The sequence below is a fragment of the Dromiciops gliroides genome, chromosome X, assembly GCF_019393635.1.
Source record: "Dromiciops gliroides isolate mDroGli1 chromosome X, mDroGli1.pri, whole genome shotgun sequence".
Taxonomy (NCBI): Eukaryota; Metazoa; Chordata; class Mammalia; order Microbiotheria; family Microbiotheriidae; genus Dromiciops; species Dromiciops gliroides.
In genome coordinates, this window is record NC_057867.1 from 5,585,510 (window position 1) to 5,604,834 (window position 19,325).

Here is a 19,325-nt window from a genome sequence, read left to right on the forward strand (position 1 = left end):
AGAGAAGAGAGGAAAGAGAAAGAAGAGAGAGGAAATAGAAGTAAAGAAGACAGGAAAGACAAAAAGGAGAGAGGAGAGAGAAATAGAGAAGAGAGGAAAGAGAAAGAGGAGAGAGAGGAGGAGAGAGAAACAAGAGAGAGAAAGAGAAGAGAGGGAAGGAGAAGAGAGAGAAAGAGAAGAGAAAGAAGAAGAAAAAGAGAAGAGAAATAAAGAAGAGAGAGAGGAGAGGAGAGGAGAGGAGAGAGAAACAAGAGAGAGAAAGAGAAGAGAGAGAAAGGGAGGAGAAAGAGGAAAAAAGAAGAGGGGAAAGAGAAAGAGGAAAGAGAGAGGAGAGGAGAGAGAGAGATTCATCCTGCCCACCCCAACCTGGCTGACTTTTTTTTTACTGTGTACCCTTCACCATGAGGGCAATCAGGCATTTATTTGCTGGTCTCACTGTTATCTTGTTCTCAGGACGACTAACTGAGCCACATCTCCCCGCGGGTGACCTCCAGGTGAAGGAACAACTGCTTCCTGCCAAGGGCGATTTCCCTCAGCAGACTCCCTTCTGATTGCTTTGGCCTCTCCAAGCACCTGGCTGCTTTGGTCAGGTTCTTGACTTCCTCCAGTTTCGTTCTGTTTCAGTTCACTCCTCATGGCCTGCAGCCATCAATATGCTTCTCTGCCACCTTTCAGAACTCACCAGGCAAACTGCTTGGTGCCCCTCACCGAACCTGGGCCCTTAAACCACGTTTCCAAATTATGAGCACAGGGTCCTTTTTGTCTCCAGCAGAAGAGACATACAACTAGGGAGGAAAGGCAATCTGTGTGCCTTTCTGTCATGGACCAACTCAATTCAATTTCACAAGCACTTATTGAGCACCTATGTGACTGGCACCGTGCTGGGCTCCATGGATATGAAGAAAAGAATGAAATGGACCCTGCCTTCAAGGAGCTTACATTCCACTGGGATAGCCAGGCATAGTCATCCACCCAGGGAGCCCCTACTTCTTAGAATAACAACATTCTCACCTTCATTTTAGGCCCCTAAGGCTGCCCCTTTCTTTCATAGTTCAGATTTTTTTTGGCGGAGAATGAGGGTTAAGTGACTTGCCCAGGGTCACACAGCTAGTAAGTGTCAAGTGTCTGAGGCCAGATTTTAACTCAGGTCCTCCTGAATCCAGGGCTGGTGCTTTATCCACTGTGCCACCTAGCTGTCCCTTCAGTTCAGATATATACATTTAATCAGGTCGGGTACAAATGGAAGAAACAAAAATGTAGCCTAGGGGGTGCCATGGACAAGGGGGCCTGGGGCTCTGGCTCCTCGTGCATCATCCCTCCATTTTAGCCCAGGCATAATGTCATAAAATGAGGGAGCCTGGTGTCATCAACAGTGGGGTATCTATATTTAGAGCTGGCAAGGACTGTGCAGATCACCTAGCACACTTCTACTCCCACTCCCATTTGACACTTCAGGAAACTGATGTGCAGACACTGCTCTCCATGTTGTGAGTGTTGACTCATCTCCCTCTTGAAGAAGATGAAGGAACTAGGAAGACCTGTCCATGGTCCAGGTGGTTAGGAAAAATGAAAAGCTCCCAAAGGAAACAGAAGGGTTCAATGGGAAAATAAGTGGTCTGAGGTGGAGGAGGGGAGACTGCCAGGGTGATGGAGTATGGAAGATTGTTACAAAGAGGCCAAAGAGGAGAGAAGATACCTATACAAGGAGAGCTTCAAAACAGATCTTAGGTTCTTCTTGAGGAGGAAGGAGCTGCTTATCCTCCCAAGAATGCTAGAATAGTGCCTCAGAAACTATTGGGGGAAAGATCACCATGAAAAGGGGAGAGGAAGAGGAAACGAGCAATAAAAGTTGGTGAGCCCCTCTCTGTTGACTTGAAAACAACAACCGAGAGGTCTGTTGTCTTCTTGAGGCATGGATGCAAGACATGACAAAGAAACTCTGAAGACTTAACAAGCTGGATGACAACTACCCACTTCAGGTGATCCATGTGGGTACAAATGACACTGACAGAAAGAAGCAAAAGAAGTATTACCAGTGATTATGACATTTTGAGCATGAAACTTGAGACATCAGGTTATAGGCTATGTTTTCTTTGCCCATCAGAGGCAAGGGATATCAAAAGATAAAAATTAATTTGGGAAGTGAACAGCTGGCTAAGAAGATAATATCTGAGAACTGGCTTTAGCTTTCTGAATTGTGGCTTTTAATAAAGGTTTGACAGATGCCTGGCCAGGGATAAAGTACACCTTTTGGAGGCTGGTAAGACTATGTTTTTCAGAGGTCTTGCAAGTCTAATCAAAGAGACTTTAAACTAAAAAGGATGAAAGAGAGAGATGCCTGCCTGAATATTTCCACAAAGTTAGATACTATAGAGAGTAGTCACAAAGAAAAAGACTAATAGTTCAGACACCCACAAATTCATAGGAGCAAAACCCCAAAACTGACCCTATGTCCCCAAGTGTTTATCCACAGATGTCTGAAGTTTATTCACCAAACAAAAGGAACTAGAGTTCCTAATGTAAGGGAGGATATTTTACCTCCTAGGGATCCCCTGAGACTTGTTGGAATGAGTTTATCTTCTTAATTTGTAATAGTACTCCACCCCCTTTTTCTTTTTGAAACTCATGTGAGGAAATCCAAGAACAAGAGGGTAGAGTATTTGGGTGAATGTCAAAGCAGGGATAAACAGAAGTGATAGTGCCATTGGAATATACTACAGACCACCAGGACAGAAAGAGGAAATCAATGAAGAAAGCAGAACATGATGCCAGAACAGACATATGATGTAGTAGCAAGTAGGGAGGTAGGACTTAAATTATCCAGACATCTGCTAGAATTCTCTTTATGCCAGAAGCAAAGTAACTCATACTTTTTGGACTTGCTTTAGGATAATTTTGTCCTTCAAAAAGTGGAGGAACCAACAAAGGGAAATTCTATTCTGGATCTGATCCTCACAAATAGAGAAGAGCTGGGGGCAGGGGTAGAAATGATAGGAACCCTAGGGAGGAGTGAACACCCTATCCTAGAATTTGTGATAGAAGAGAGAAAAACCCATACGTAATCTGACAGGCCCTTTCCTTTTGGAAAGCAAATTTCAAAGAATTCAGAGGAAAGATTGAATGGAATCTCATGGAGTAACATTTTTCAGGGGAAATCAGCCAGGAGGGATAGGAATGGTACAAAAATGGAATTCTGAACAAAGGGAAATAATTCTAATGAGGAAAAAAAAGGAGGATTCATTTGAAAGGACCAATGTGGGTGCTTAGGAAACTCACCGACAACCTTAGATTTAAAAAGAAATGTGCAGAAGTTAGAAAAAGAGCCAGGTAACAGAAGATGAATATAAAAGTATGACACAGTTTCTTGAAAATAGTGTCAAGAAAGCTAAAGCACAGAGTGAGCTGAGGCTGGTGAGGGATCAAAGCACAACAAAAAGGATTTTTTTAAAAGTTATATTGGGAGAGAAAGGAGGAAGAAGGAATGGACCCTATACCTGGAGTGGATGGGATGATGAAAATCGCCAAGCTATTAAATTATTCTTTTCCTTTCCTTCTTTTTTTGCAGGGCAATGAGGGTTAAGTGACTTGCCCAGGGTCACATAGCTATCAAGTGTCAAGTGTCTGAGGCCGCATTTGAACTCAGGTCCTTCTGAATCCAGAGCCGGTGCTTTATCCACTGCAGCGCCACCTAGCTGCTCTAAATTATTCTTTTCAAAGAAGAATGGCTTCCCTACACTGGAGAGGACAGAGCAAAACTGTCTAACAGAAACTTGATCTCCAGGATAAGTAAGGAGAGGGTATCAAGTCACTGGGCCCAGATGAACTCCCATCCTCAGGTACCTCTTTCAGTACCTTTTTCACTGACAGTTGTGGCTGCTGAGCCACAAGTGTGTGAAAGATCCTGGGATCCTCATACTATTCTTGTGGAAAAGAGGCAGAGATGTATCCCTAGACAATAATGTTGGGTTTAGAACTGGTGGGATGGCCTGACTTAGAGTAGTTGTTATTGGCTCACTGTGAATGGGCCAGCAGGTCTCTAGTGGAGTGCCCTAGGGATTTGTGCTTAGCTCTAGGTCGTTTCACATTTTTGGTCAATGACTTGGATAAAGGCATTGATGATAATACATTCATTGAGTAGGAGACTCAGGTGGGAGGAAGTGGTAACCCACTGGATGGTGGATTCGGGATCCACAGTGTTCTTGCCAGGTCAGAACTTTGGGCTGAGACTTTTTTTTGCTGGGCAATGAGGGTTAAGTGACTTGCCCAGGGTCACCCAGCTAGTGGGTGTCAAGTGTCTGAGGCAGGATTTGAACTCAGGTCCTCCTGAATCCAGGGTCGGTGCTTTATCCACTCCACCACCTAACTGCCCCTGAGCTGAAACTTAACAAAATTAAATCCAACAGTTTAAGTGTCAAGTCTCATATGTTGTGTGAGAAGGATCAGCCTCACAAGTATAAGAAGGGTGTGGCACGAACAGACAGCAGTTGTTTTGAAAAGGATCTGGGTGTTTTAGTGGACTACAAACTTCATATAAATCAGCAATGTGTGATGTGGTGGCCCAGAAATTAAATAAGAGCTTGAGGCATTCAGGGGGTGCCACAGTACCCAGAGTGCTGGGCCTAGAATCAGCAAGACTTGTGTTCAAATCCTGTCTCAAACATTTCTTAACTGTGTGATCCTGGACAAGTCATTTCACCTCGGTTTCCTCACCTGAAGTAAGAGCACTTACCTCGCAGAGTTGTTGGAAGGATCAGTGGAATGGGCTGCTTTTAGAAGTAGCGAGTGGACTCCCCCTTCTTGGAGGTCTTCAAACAGAGGCTGCTTGACTATTTGTGGGGTATACTAGAGTGGAGATTCCCCTCAGGTGTTGGTTGAGCTAGATGATTGCTGAGATCCTTCTTAATACCCCAATTCTATGATTCATGGAGAGGTGAAGTGACCTGCCCAGTGTCCCAAATGTAGTGAATGACAGAGTCAGGATTTGAATCCAGACCATTTGAGTCCAAATCTGTGTCAATGGCTGAGGATGGGTGTGGGAACTGGTGCAAGTGATTATTGCCCCTGCAGAGCCCAGGGTATAGGGGACCTAGACAAGATTGAGTGACACAGACCGACACCCATATATGCCCTGGGGTAGGATTCTCATAAACAGGGCACTGCTGGGCAAGTCACTTAGAGTCTCTGGGCCTCAGTCCTTCTTTGATGTGATGGATGGTACCAATACCTGCCAATCATGGTTGTAGGGAGCCTCAAAAGACAAGTTTTGTCTAAAGCATTTCCCAAAGGTTAAAGCTTGCTATGGACACCATTTTCACAACCAGCAGCAATGGTAGGGTCCATCTTGCAGTGGTGAATGTCTTATGTGTCTAATGAGCTAGAGTGCTGTATGAGATGATTGTCAAGGGTCTTTCCAGCTCTAAATCTGGGGTTCCTATGAGTGGGGTGAGGAAAACAAAGCTAAGGGAATTTGCTGCTAAGATCCTGACCAGAGCTCCCAGGCCCCTGGCTTAGCCTGCTCACTAGCCAGGCAGCCTCTCCCATCCATTGACCGGACACCTCATGGGCATGGGGTGGGGGAAGGTAGGTACTGTGGTTCCCTTAGGGCTCCTGACAAAGTAGGGGCCAGGGGGCTTCTGGGCCCAGTCACCTACCTGCTTCCCATCCAGCGTATACAGCTTTTTGACCACCCCAGTCTCCAGTTTGATGGCCTCAGTGATGTCTGTGAGGACTTGCTCGAAGGAGTGGGCCGTCTTCTTATTCAAGAGCACCCGCACAGCCTTGCGGGGCTTCACCCCACTGCGGATGATGGTCACCAGCTTGGGCCGAACAAAGTCCTTGTTCTCCCTAGCCTGGGCACTATGGCTGCTGGCCAGGGACTGGGGAGCTTTCAGATTGGCCGAAGTCTTCACGTTGACCGACCAGTTGGGGTTGGCATTCTTGGCATACTCCACCTTCTTGAAGAAATTGTCTGAGGAGCACACATAGCTTTCACCTAGAGGCAAAACCAGTAGGTCAGGCAAAGCCAGAGACTCCAACAAATGGGTGTGGGCTTGGAGGAGGACCTCGCAGAGCCCAAGCTGACTAACATAAAAGGCATCCCATAGCTCAGTTTGGCCCTAAGAGCAAGTCTGTTGGTGGAGATCTTAGCAGGTTACTGGTCAAAAGTCACCAGCCAAATGTGGTTTGAGGCAGGGATGGAGGGAATAAAGGGAGGATGAAGGGAGGGAGGAAAAGAAGCAGGGATAGAAGGGAGAGCAAAAAGATCAGGAGGGAAGGAAGGGATGGAGAGAAGAAGAAATGGGAGATGGAGAGAAGAGGGAGGAAGGGATGACGGGAGGGGAAAGAAGGAGGGAGGAAGAGAGGAAGGCACCCTGCCCAACACCACTAGAAGTAGAGACAGCTGGGAGAGTGGTGGGGGGAGCTCTAGGTCTGGAATCAGGAAGACCTCAGGTCAATCCGCCTGCAGACACTTGGGCAACCTGTAATTACCAAAGTTTCCCCAACTTTACAAAGGGGATGATAATAATAAGAGCACCCACCTTGCAGGGGTTTTGTGAGGATCCAATGAGCTCATACTTGTAAAGTGCTTAGCACAGTGCCTGGCACATAGTAGGCCCTCTATAAATGGTTATTCCCTTTCCCTTCATCCAGAGAAGTTGGGCTTTGGATATGTAGGGGTCATAAAAACCTCAAATAACAATGAATTCTTGTTTTTTTTTTAAGTGAGGCAATTGGGGTTAAGTGACTTGCCCAGGGTCACACAGCTAGTAAGTGTTAAGTGTCTGAGGCCGGATTTGAACTCAGGTACTCCTGACTCCAGGGCCGGTGCTCTATCCACTGCGCCATCTAGATGCCCCATAACAATGAATTCTTAACAGATATAAGAAGGCACGTCATGAGGTGCTTGCCCCATCTCAGTGGGCCTGGCCTGGCCTTCCTGGGGTATGGCATCATCCCCCAATGTGAGGCCTACTATGTGCAAGGTCCTGCACCAGGATCTGGGGCTACAAAGACAAAATGAAAGAGTCGCTCCCCTCCAGGGTGGTGCTAAGATCTCACCCCAAGGTCATGTGACTTATCCCACACAGACCAAGTCAGACTTTGCCATAAGAAATGCCCTGTGGAACATAACAATGGTAAGAGCAACCAGCATCTAGAGCCCTTGACTTATGCCCATTATCTCATTAGCTCAGCCCAGAGCTTTGTCCCTGAACAGCATGGCATCTGCAAAGACCAGAAATGGGCCTCTCCCTGTGTGTTAACACCAAACCATCTGGATTTAGCCTAAAGCCGTTGGCACAGATGCCAGCCCTTCAAACCCAAGGAGACAAGGCCATTCTGCTGGGGTACTCATCACTCTGCAATCCCACAGGGCCCTTTGTCTGTGACATGTTAGGAAGGAGGCAGAGGAGCTGGATTTGAATCCTGGACCTGTAACTGTATAATTAATGTAGGGGGAGTTTGGACCAAGGGAATGTCATCCTCTGATCCTATGACCCCTTATATTATTTCCTCAGTTCTGCTCCCTTTCATAGTCTCTGGGGCAAATATTGACTACACTTTGGGGAGCTCGCATGATACCTAGTGAGGTGGAGATGGAATGTTGCCCAAGTCTCACCGGGAGGGGCACCGGCTTATCTTCTTTGGGCCCGGGACCCTTGGTGCTGACCTGTACATAGGGAGAGCCCCCCCCACCCGGGTCTCAGCACCATAAACCCACTCCCAGAAACTATGAGGGTAGCGGCAGCAGCAGCTGCTGCAGATAGCGCCAACCACTTTTAGTGGGGCTGGGCAAAAGTAGGCAGGAGGCCAAGCTTGTCTTGGGCACTTGCCCCCACTTAGGCTGTTTCTCCTTCCACTCTTGGCCCAGCCCTTGGAAAGAATGTAACTCCCCTCCCCAGGGGAGTCTTTAGGAGGTGTTCGGCAGGAAGGAGGAATAACTGCCCACCTGAAGAGCCCTCCCTTGGTCTTGGCTCCGGTGGGGGGAGTGGCCATCTAATCTGGACCAAATGGGCCCCCCCCCCAGCTTGAGCTCCCTGTGCAGGCCTTAGGAAGAGCTACACCTTTCCACAGCTGTTTCCCATCCGGCCACAGCTGGCAGGGATTAGGTCCCTGGGGAGGAGGTTGTTAACCGGGAGAGAGGAAGCACAGTCATGAGGCAGCAAGAAGGAGGAGGGGCTGGGCAAGGGCCTTTCCCTCCAGGGGGCTGCCAAGTTGGCGAGTACCTGAAGGAGGGTATGGGGAGGACACATGGTGATTGCTTGTAGGCCCTGGGGATGCTTGATATGGACAAAGGTGTCTCTTGGGGAACTTTGGGAGGAGCGATCTCTTGGCAGGGACATGTTAGGAAGGAGGCAGAGGAGCTATAACTTCCCTCCTTCTATAACTTCTATAACTTCTATAACTTCTATAACTTCTATAACTTCCCTCCTTCTCGGAGGTTTTACCATTCCATTCCCCACCGCATGTATATGTACACATACATCTACCCCTTTATTAAATGGTCATCTCCATTATGCTTCCCAGGTATCTGTTGGTATTGCCCTGTCTCAGCAGATAGAAGCCACCCCAGAGTGTGATGGGCCTTAATTGTGGGGAACAAAGAAGTTGTAGGAGGAGATAGGAGTCAATGAGCCCAGGAGTAGTGGGGGCAGTCAGTGGCACTCTGGATACACAGGTCTGTAAATACGGCACATGTTCAAGAACCATCTAGAACCTACTCACTGGCTCTCATTTTCATCCCAAGTCAGACACAGTCCCCAGACCCAGTGCTGGAGTGATCCAACACACAGCAGAGGCTCCATGGTGAGGTCCTGTTGTCATCGTTACTGAGCCATTGGCTAGGGTTAGTAAAACAATGGACAACAGCATCACGACGAATGGCCAACTGGACTTCCAAAGGGCTTTCCCATCAGTTGCCTCCTAATCTCACAGTTGCCTTGGGCAGAAGGGAAGATGGGCTTGATGATTCTCATTTTGGAGGCAGAGAGCAGCCAGATGGCCTGGTTAGTGGCACTCCTGATTCTTTGGGTCTGAGGAACGTTTCGGCAGGGAGACTAGAGAAGAGAACACTGGTCAAATGGATGCTAGGGTTTCAAGTTAATTCAGTTGAACAACAAGAAGCATTTATTAAGCGCCTTCTATTTACAAGGCCTTTTGCTAGGTGCCGGGGCTACAAAGATGGAAAGCTTTCCAGAGTACCTGCCTACAAGGAGATTACAATCTAATAGGGTGGCCAGTAGACAAGTCTACAGAGAAGTACCATACAAGGTAGGCTGTGATGAAGGTAAAGCTGAGATCCAGACAGGGTACTTTATGAAAATTCAAGGAGGGACTTCCCCCTTTCATCTGGGGAGGGGGCCAGTCAGGAAAACCCTCAGGGAGGAGGCAGCTCCTAAGCTGAGCCAGGGAGGCAGAGAGGAATTCCAACAGGGAACAATGACAGTGGGTGAATGAGGGGGACAGTGAGTTGTCTAGTTTGGTTGGAATATAGAATGTGTGAAGGGAAATAAAAGAAGGGTGGAGCCAGCCTGTGGAGGGAAGACCTAGAATGCTAAGCTAAGTAGTCTGGCTTTTCCTGAAAAAGAAGAATGAATTACTGACATTTAATGAGTGTGTGGTCGGGGTGAGTGAAGGAGGGTGACATAGTCAGATTTGGACCTTAGGAGGACTATTTTGGCAGCTGAATGGAAGATGGAGCCGAGTGGAAAGAGACTAGAGGCAGGGGGACCAACCAGGAGGCTCCTATAATAGGAAAGGTATAAGGTGAGGGCCTGCCCCAGGGTGGTGACTGGGAGTGGGGAGGAGACAGATTTCAGACATGTCGGGCAGGGGTAGAATCATTTGGACTGGCAGCTGATTGGATGTAGGGGACAAGGAAAAGGAGAGCCAAAGATGACTGAGGGAGGTTTTGTTTCTGGGTTAATGTCAGGATAGTGGTGGTGACAGAAATAGGAAATTTGGAGGAGGGCCAGGTATCTGGGGAGATGAGTTTATATGGAACCCTTGAGTCTGAGCTGTAGGTGAGCTGTATAGGTGGAGATGTTCAGCAGGCAATTATAAATTCAGTGTAACTTGTATTTGGGGCCAGGGAGGGTAGTATAGGAAAGGCTAAGAGCTTTAATCAGTAGAATGAAAGATCCTTGAGGACAGGGACTATTTTGTGTTTGTATATCCCCCTCCACAGTGTTTGGCACATAGTAGGCACTTAATAAATGCTTCTTACTGAAGAGGCTGGTCCTGATGAAGACTGTGGCTCATTGAACAAGGTACAACCTGACCCAGATCAGAAGAGTGGATTAGAAGGGCCAGTGATGGGGGGCAGCTAGATGGCGCAGTGGTTAAAGCGCTGGCCCTGGATTCAGGAGTACCTGAGTTCAAATCCAGCCTCAGACACTTAACACTTACTAGCTGTGTGGCCCTGGGCAGGTCACTTAACCCCCATTGCCCCGAAAAAAAAAAAAAAAAAGGGCCAGTGCTGGGGGCAGCTAGGTGGCGCAGTGGATAAAGCACCAGCCCTGGATTCAGGAGGACCTGAGTTCAAATCCGGTCTCAGACACTTGACACTTACTAGCTGTGTGACCCTGGGCAAGTCACTTAACTCCCATTGCCCTGCAAAAAAAAGAAGGGCCAGTGCTTTGATGTTAGTATCTACTCGATAGATTTTAAAGAAGGGATCCAGTTGGAACAGAACCAGGAATGAATATCCAAAATCCAGCTTTCCAAATCTGACATATCGTATACATCAAAGCTCTGAAAAGCCTATAGACATTCAAACGTGCAGGCTGTAAGTATCCCTCCCCACCCTTCAGCTCACTCTTATTGGCCCTCACTGTTAGCATTTGCACGCCCCTACACAAGGTGTTGGGGCGCTCCTTGGGGCAGGGCAACTGCAGTATGGAACCTGTTATGTGAATTTCAGTGACCTTCAAAAGACCCAATGGAATGGAAGAGAAAGAACACAAATTGTTGTCTCTAACCCAAGCATACTAGTGGCCTCAGTTGGCTCTTTCCATGATAATAGAAGACTTGGGTATTAGGGTACCATTGGCCTCTGGCCATCCCATGTTTTAGCAGCTGAATGAGCCACACGTAGGTCTAAGGTGAGGAGCCAGAGCCAACAATGGCTATGGGTATTGGCAAATCATTGAGCAGACCCAATTCAATCCCAAGTAGATTCATTTGAGAACAAGGAGGTTCCACAGCAACTAGGAATGGGGGAGTAGAGAAGGGCTCCAGGCTACAACCCTTTCACACTGGCATCCATCATCGATGATCTCCCCTGAATTCTGCTTGCTCGCTCCTATCTCTCCACCACTCCAAGGGCCCAACTGGTTCCTGAGCAGGGCATTTTACAAAAGAGATGCTTCTGCCAACTAATGGAACTAACAGTTCTACCACTGCAGGCATGAGGAAATGCTGCCCAAGCCCCTGATGCCAAAGTTAATTCAGTGCTAGCCTTCCCACCAAAGGATTCTCCCAAAGACCTAGACTGGTACAAAGAGGAATGGAGTGGCTGGCTGCCAAAGTCCCAGAGACACAGAGTCACCCTGTTGGGCCAGTTGTATCCATCTCACCAAGTAAGTAGCTCTCATGGGCCAGGCTCACCACCATGATGACCAGAAAAGCCCTTCCCTTCACATGGTAACTGAGCTCAGACCTTTTTCTGCTGCTCTCCCAAGGGAAGTCAGGCCTTCTGCCTTAAGGCCTAGGTCTAAGAGTAACAGGGAGGTTCTGGGGGCACTCTGAATGTCAGCTAAATGAACTGCTTTCTATTTGAAGGGGCTGGGCTAGGCCCTGGAGGCTCCACTCTGTTTCCCCAGAGAAAATCAATTCTATTCTCCCCACTGGTTGGGAGTTTCCCTTTGAAACCTATATATGGATAAAGTTGAATCTGTCCTCTATAAAGGCATATTGATAAAGCAGAATCAGAAGAACTCTCTTCACAGCCAGTGCCCCACCCCAACAAATCTTTGAAATACAGAGCTCTGATCACATTAGCCTTTGGCTCAAAAACCCTGCAGTGGTTCCCACCTGCCTATTGAGTAAAGTCCATACTTCTTGGCCTGGCATTCAAGGCCCTCTATAATGGGGTTTTAATCAGCCTTTTCAGCCTTCTCTTCTACTTCTCCCTACCATTTATTTTACATTTGAGCCAAGCTGGACGACACTTGATTCCCTAATATTGTCTTGTCCATTAGCCATACGGTCCCCCATGCTTAGAATAGACCTCTTCTTGACCTTGTCCCCTGCTCTGCTTGTTGAAGGCCAAGGTTCAGCTCAGGAGCCTCCTCCTCCACGAAGCCTTCCCTGATTGCTCCCTCTTTGCACTGTGCTGTCCACTTCTCTTGTTCTGCCTCGCATTTATTTATTTAGGTTCCTATCTTAACTTCCCATTAGGGAATAAGCTTCTTGAGGGTAAGGACTATCATTTTCCACCTCTGGATCCCCAAGAAAGGACACAATACCCTGTACCTAGTAGGCACTTAAGTCCTCTCCTCTTGATTCTGTGGCCCCCTTGTCCTGTTTCCATTCTTCTCTTGCCAAGCCTCAGTGCTGGGTTCCTCTCACCAGTGGCCTTCTCTAGTCCTCTTAAAGTTACCGAAGGAGGCTGGAGGTAGTCCCACAAAATCCAACCTCACTTTGTCCTTGACTGCACAAAGACAGTCCTTTTATTTCTTTTTTTCCTTTTTTTTTTATCCTGAGTATTTCATTATTTTTCAGTTATGTGTAAAGCTAGTTTTCAACATTCGTTTTCATCCTTTTATTTCTTCCTAGCCAGTTTTCCATCTCCCACCCCACAGAAATTCTGGCAAGGCTTCTCTTCCTTCCTCAAGCCCCTATATCACCTCCTCCTCCCTCTCTTAGCTTAGGACCTCATCTCTTACTTTACAGAAAAAATTGAGGCTTTCTCCCATTCTCTCCATCTCCAAATCCCTTGACTTTGTTTCCCTATCTTTCTTCCTTTCCCCCAGGCTTTGACAAAAAGTTCCCATCTCCTTGCCAAGGCAAACTCCTATACAAGCCTTAGATCCCCATGCCCTCTCCTCCTCTCTAGCAGACTGTGTCCTCAATTATTTCTCCTCCAAATCTTCAACCTCTCCCTATCAACTGTTTCCTTTCGCAGAGCTTTCAAATATGCCCAAGTCTGCCCATTCCTTAAATATATCTTCAATATACTGGCATCCCCTTCACCTCTCACACTAGGTCATTCCTTCATTTCCCCATTAATCTGTTTGGGAACAAGTGTCTACACTTATTCTCTCATTTACTCTTCAACCTTCAGCAATCTGGTTTTCACTCAACTGACACTGTCCTTTCCAAAGTTACCAATGATTTCTTTTCTTTCTTTTTTTTTTTGTTCTGAGGCAATGAGGGTTAAGTGACTTACCCAGAGTCACACAGTTAGTAAGTGTCAAGTGTCTGAGGCCGGATTTGAACTCAGGTCCTCCTGAATCCAGGGCCAGTGCTTTATCCACTGTGCCACCTAGCTGCCCCCTCAATGATTTCTTAATTGGCAATCTATTCTCAGTCCTCATCTTTGACCCAGCAGCCTCCTACTTAACCGAAGCTCTTTGTCGGGTGTCCTTTTCTGCCTTGCCATCCGCATCTTGCTCCCTGACTGCAGGTGTTTCCATGGTTTCTGTTGTGTCCCTTCTTTTCTTCTCCCTCTACATTTTCTCTCTCGGTAACCTCATTGGCTGCCACCATTGCGCTATCACCTTTGTGCAGATGCCTCCCAGATACATCTCTTTGTCCCACCCCCTTCTCTCCCTTGAACTTCACCAAATGCCCATTAGACATTTTGAACCGGATGTCCCAGAGACATCTTAAACTCAGTCTCTCTCCAGCTGAACTCCTTGTCTTCCTGCCCTCTTCTACACCTTCCTGTTTTTGTCAAAGGCACAACCATCTTTCCAGTGTCTGAGGCTCATAATCTCAGCACCATCCCGGATCCCTTTCTCTCACCTCACATACCTAGTCAGCTTCCGAATCTTGCCTTTTCCACCTTCACAACATCTCTCACGTCCAACTCCTCTCCACTCATATAGCTGCCACCTTAGGTCCTCGCCACTTCTCGCCTGAATGATTGCAGCAGCCTCCTAAGTCTCCCCCTGTTCCACCCACCCTAATCACTATGACCAAAGTGATTTTCCTTAAGGGTTTCCTTAAGGTTAAAATATAAATTCTTCTCTTAAGCTCTTAAAGTCCTACACGACCCGGCCCTGAGGAGTCCCTGTCTTTCTTTAAGACACAGATCAAGCATCATCTTCTGAATCTCTTCCTGGTCCCCTCCCCCTGTCTCCCCCAAATGGTAGAGTCCTACCTCTCAAACCACCTTGTATTTTACTACTTCATATATATTTTCATTAATTCACTTTGTTTCTGTTCACTATATGCTCATAAATGTACTAGTTGTCTTTCCCATTAGGATTCTAGGTCTTTGTGAGTACAGCGGATTTCATTCTTTGTCTTGCAGATTCAGTGCACAGAACACTGTCTGGCACATAGTAGATGATTAATAGACACTCATTGATTGATTGTTGAATTGAATTGTTGCCTCAGATGGTCACAAAGAAAACTTTTGAACCAAGCAAGTTTTTTTATTCAAAGGTAAACCCAGTATTTCCCATTTTCTGTTGGGTGGGTGGGGCTGCCTGGGATATCTTAGCCAGCTAGAAATGCAAGCTGTCGAGAGCCCTCAAAATGTGCTCTTAGGCAAAGCCCCAAATTCCAACGGGAATTCAGCTGGTGGTGGTCAGGTGCATCAGTTCCTATCTTAGTCGGAACAGATTTAGTGAAATGCCAGGCATAGCCAGGGCTTTTAGTGGCATTTCTACAGACTGTATATAGCACATCAGCTTCAGGGACACACCCTGAGGGGGGTTTTTGTAAGCTATAAGTGAGCAGAGAGCCAGCCCACAGCCGGTTCATGGACTGACCCTGCACATATGCAGAGAGCTAAGACCAGAGGTGGAGGAAGAAGGAGATGAGTTACAACTGGGGAGTTAAAGAACACTTACAATGAGCCCAAGCTTTGCCCTAAACCAAAAAACCTTTTTTAGTACCAACGTTCTTCCAAAGATTCTATATGGTGGCTGTTACTAACCATAGAACACCCCCATGATCTCTAAAGACCCAGAATTATGGCTCACTCAAAAGGTAATAGAGAGACACATGATTGGGGGAAGGAGTTAATAGACTGCAACTTAGAACCAGTAATGAATGACACCCAAAAAGTCACACAAAAGGCATCCTCAAAGAGATGCATGGCTAGAAAGGGAGGTGGACAGGTCATGTGGCCAGAGTAAGAAATAATTGATAGACATGCTAAGTATGGGGCACCGGTACCCCCAGAATGCTAAGAGGCCCATAGGATCTAAGGGTCCAAGCATCTTAGATGAGTCTTGTATGGAGGATTCTGAGAGGGCCTGAACAAGAGTCCCACAGGATGAGAAGGTGTGGCTTGGGTCAGAAATGTACCATTGGAGGAAGGACCTACATCAACGAGAATGTCCTGAGGATGAGCAATGAATGACCCCTCTCCCGAGAGTGTGACCCTTTGAGAACTCATCCAAGGAATTGTTTCCATTGAGCTGGAACTCACAAAATGGCATCCCATTGGAATTAAAGGGGACCTGGGCACCCTAACACTTTTGCGGTTGACATGTATTATCCCCACCATCTACTCTTCCAAATAACCTTGGAATTCCAGAGCTGCAAAGGATCTTAGATGTCATTTAGGCCAAGCCATACCCGAAGTGGTCATCTTTGACATCCTCTACAAATGGTCGTCTAGTTTCCATTTGAAGTCCTCCCATGACAATACAATAGCCGGCTCTCTAGCTCCTGAGGCAGTCCATTGCTGGACAGCTCCAATGGTTAAGAACCCCAGTCTAGCTAGGTTGCAGGCATGAGTGGATACCATTGTTGCCTATGGCATTGATATACAGACAGACCTTCTGTTTGACCACCCACATTTCCCCATCTTCTTCTGAAGAAATAGAACCTCAAGCCCAAGGATCATTTCCCACTAAATACCATGACCCAAGCATCATGGTCTACTGGAAAGAATACTGGAGTCATAGGACCTCAGTTCCAAACTTGGCTCTGCTACTGAATGGCTGTGTGAACTTAAGTAAGTCCCTCCCCCTCTTTGGGCCTCAGTTTCCCCCTCTGTAAAATGGGGGAAATGGACTAGATGACCACAAAGTTCCCTTCCAGCTCTAGACCCAGGATCCTCTGATCTTTTGTTACCTTCCTCCAGCTCCTCCATGCTCCCAATCTTGCGGCCTCCATCAATGGTATAGATGTAACGCACTCCCTGAGGGAGGTTGATGTTGTCGGACAGGGAGCGGGTCAGGTCAGCCAGCAAGGCGTCGAAGCTTCGAAAGCGGTCAGTGGACACGGCGTACACGATGCCCTTGAAGTAGCGGTCTCCGTTTCGGTAGAAGCGGACCTTCTTGGCCTTCTTCTCATTGCTCAGAGCCTGCAAGGTCCGGGTCCGGTAGAAGCTGCAGTGGGCGCTGTGGGTAGGGCTGGGAAGCCCATTCAGCCGGGCCCCTCGCATGTTCCTGGATGCCTTGTCTCTTTCGTCAAAGTGTCCAAAATCCAGTTCCATATTGTGGTGGACCTCCGAGACCTGAGGAGGACAGAGTTGGGGGGGGGGGAAGAAATGGGAAGAAAAAGCCAAACGAGATGAGAGAAGAAAGACTGCAAGTGTGAGTCAGGCCAGGGCCCCAGCTCTAGCAGGAGATCTTGCCCTTCTTTGCTCTTCTCTCTTGCTCTTTCAGGAGCTCTTTGGGGAGGGCGATGTGTATCCCCTTGGACAGTGTTTCAAGGAGAGAGAATCTGCTCCCGGCCCCAACCTTCCCAGCAAGTGGCTCATATCAAGTTGAAATTCGAGGCAGATGTTCGGGCCCCACCCCCCACCAACAGCTGTAAAGTAATCCACACCCCCAGCTCAGTTTCCCTGGACAGAAGGGTCCCTTGTCTGGAGTGAAGGAAGCGGTCTCTCAGAGGGATGCCCTGCTTTTTCTCACCCCCCCAAATGCTATTCATGGCATGCTCCCCCAGGATGTGAGCAGATCTGCTTGGAAAAGGCACAGTCCTTGGAGAACAGGCTCGGCCTTTGTGCTGGTGGGCTGGGCACACCCTCTTCCCCCCCCCCCCCCGCCACCCCAGTCTGCCTGGCAATTGCCAAATCCCACTGACATTTCTAGGCAGTGGCTGCAAAGGGGATTTGGGGGACAGGTTGGGAACTCCGGGAGCAAAAGATTTTAGCCCTAGCTAAGGCTGAGGGGATTTCATTGGGAAGCATCATCGCCAGTGGCTGGGAGCCCCAGGAAGCAAGGCATGCACACCTTTCATTGTTCTGAGCACCAAGTAGTGAGCAGTGGCTGAGGGATGGAGATCTGGCTTCTGGACCCCCCCCTCCCCGCTTTGGGCAAAGCCAGGGTCAACCACCCCCCCCTACACACACACACCTCCCCAGCACCCCCTCCCCCCCAGGCCCTGGAAAAGGCTAGCCTCTTCACACCTCCTTGGAGGCCAGGAAAAAGGAAGGGGATAGAGAATGAAGATGGGCTGCTCATGGAGCCCTGGGGACTGGGGAGGGGGGAGGGGGTTGGCAGGTGGGGCCCCAATCATACCCATCCCCAATAAGCCAGGGAGATGGGAGGGGGTGCTTACCATTGCCTCCCCGCACCCCACAGCCCATTACAATGCAAAAGACCCCCCCATCCTTCCCACTCCTCAGGAACCTTCCTCCCCCCACACCTACTGCCCCCCACTCCCCCTTTCCCCCTTTACTCATCATCTTAAACTCACGTCCCACCTCCGCGCGCTACAAACAAAGAGACAGCCAACTCACTTTTTCCACAAGAAAATCCCAGGTAGAAGCTGGGGGTTGCAATCCTGACAGAATGAAAGGGGAGAGAGAGAGACACCCCCCGGGTGGATGGAGGGATAGGGGGACACAAAGGGACAAGCAGACAGGACAGAACAGACCAACAGACCAACGGCTTTTTGCCTCGTGTTTCCCCCCTCGGACATCTGTTACACGCTGCCGGGAAAGAAAGCAGCGCGCGCAGGGAGTCAGAGCAGCACTCACCAGGGCTGGGCTGTTGGGTGGAGATGCTGAGAGAAAGAAACCCTCTGCCTTTGTTGTCTGAGCTCCGAGCAAGGAATTCCTGCCAGGGTGGAGAGATGCCTTCTAGGTCCTAGTGCCTTGCCCAACTGCTCCCCAGGAACTGGGGCCCACTGATTCTCCCCTCCCCCCACCCTGCTTAATCACATCCTTTTTCCTTTATCCCTAGGGAAAGCTGGGGAGAGACCCACTCCCACCCAAGTTGTATTCATTAATTAATAGCTGGGAAGGCGTTGCTTTTTAAGCCTACGGGAATACTCAGGGATCACAAGGCTGGCCCCAAGGCTTGAGGGAGGTGGATGGATGAGGGGTGGGCATGAAACGAGAAATGATGTTGGCCACATGTAGACCTAATCTGCCTTTGGGTGGTAGGGTGGTGTCCCTCATCTCAATTCAGCCAAGCCAGGCCTCAGAAAATCTCTGTTCATAACCCTTGGGGGTCCCAGTCAAAGTGGTGATGCCTTTTTGCCCCTGTGGCTGACCACTGGTTTGTTTTGACAAAGGCCAGTGGAGTAGGAGAAGGGGCAGTAGGAAGGAGATGTGGGAAGACATAAGAGGAGTGAGTGACTGTCCTACTGGAAGGGTGGTCAAGAGAGGCATGTAAAGAGGCTGCCAACTTTGGGGTAGGGCTTGGTGCATGCCATCTGTGGTCTTTTACCACAAATTCCCATGCTGGCAACCACATTACTGTGGGGTGTACACTTGTGGTTACAGCTTAGGCAAGAAAGTATGGCAGAAAGAGCATTGAGCTAGGGGTGAGGGGACCTGGGTTTGAGCTTGGAGGACAAAGACAGCTTCCTGCTTTGTTTCTCCTAGCTAGATGAATGTGAGGAGTCACATTCCTGGCCCTCAAGACATTCCTGTTCCAATCACAGGAAAAATCCTGAAAGGAGACATCTACATCCCTTATTCCTGGTGACCAAGACTTTCCTGGAGAGTGGAGAGTAGAGAGTGGAAGTGGTCAGAAGAGCCAAGGGCCCAAGAGAAGCTGACCCCAGGGTGAACTTGAAGCCCTGAGTGCTGATGACAAAATGGCCCTAGTATAGCCTTCCAGGAAACAGGAAGGGCTTTCCCTTGTGAGAGAAATCAGAGCCCTGGTTGCAAAAAGCAGTAAGGGGGAGGGGTTTTAGGAAAGCCATAGGATCCTCGATTTCTAAAGATTATTTAGTTCAATCCT

The 19,325-nt window shown here is 48.3% G+C and overlaps 1 protein-coding gene across 4 annotated transcripts in view; it reads right to left on the reverse strand.

Moving 5' to 3' along the window:
* Positions 1-18,188, reverse strand: part of DCX (doublecortin) — a 45,774-nt gene extending 27,586 nt beyond the window's left edge. For all 4 annotated transcript variants that reach the window (XM_043974929.1, XM_043974928.1, XM_043974927.1 and 1 more), the window contains exons 1-3: positions 18,113-18,188; positions 16,258-16,642; positions 5,652-5,992 (exon numbers count right to left, since the gene is read on the reverse strand). In XM_043974929.1, the coding sequence (XP_043830864.1) occupies positions 5,652-5,992; positions 16,258-16,621 (705 nt within the window). In that variant the 5' untranslated portion in view covers positions 16,622-16,642; positions 18,113-18,188. The remainder of the gene's footprint in view (positions 1-5,651; positions 5,993-16,257; positions 16,643-18,112) is intronic.
* Positions 18,189-19,325: the final 1,137 nt, after the last annotated feature.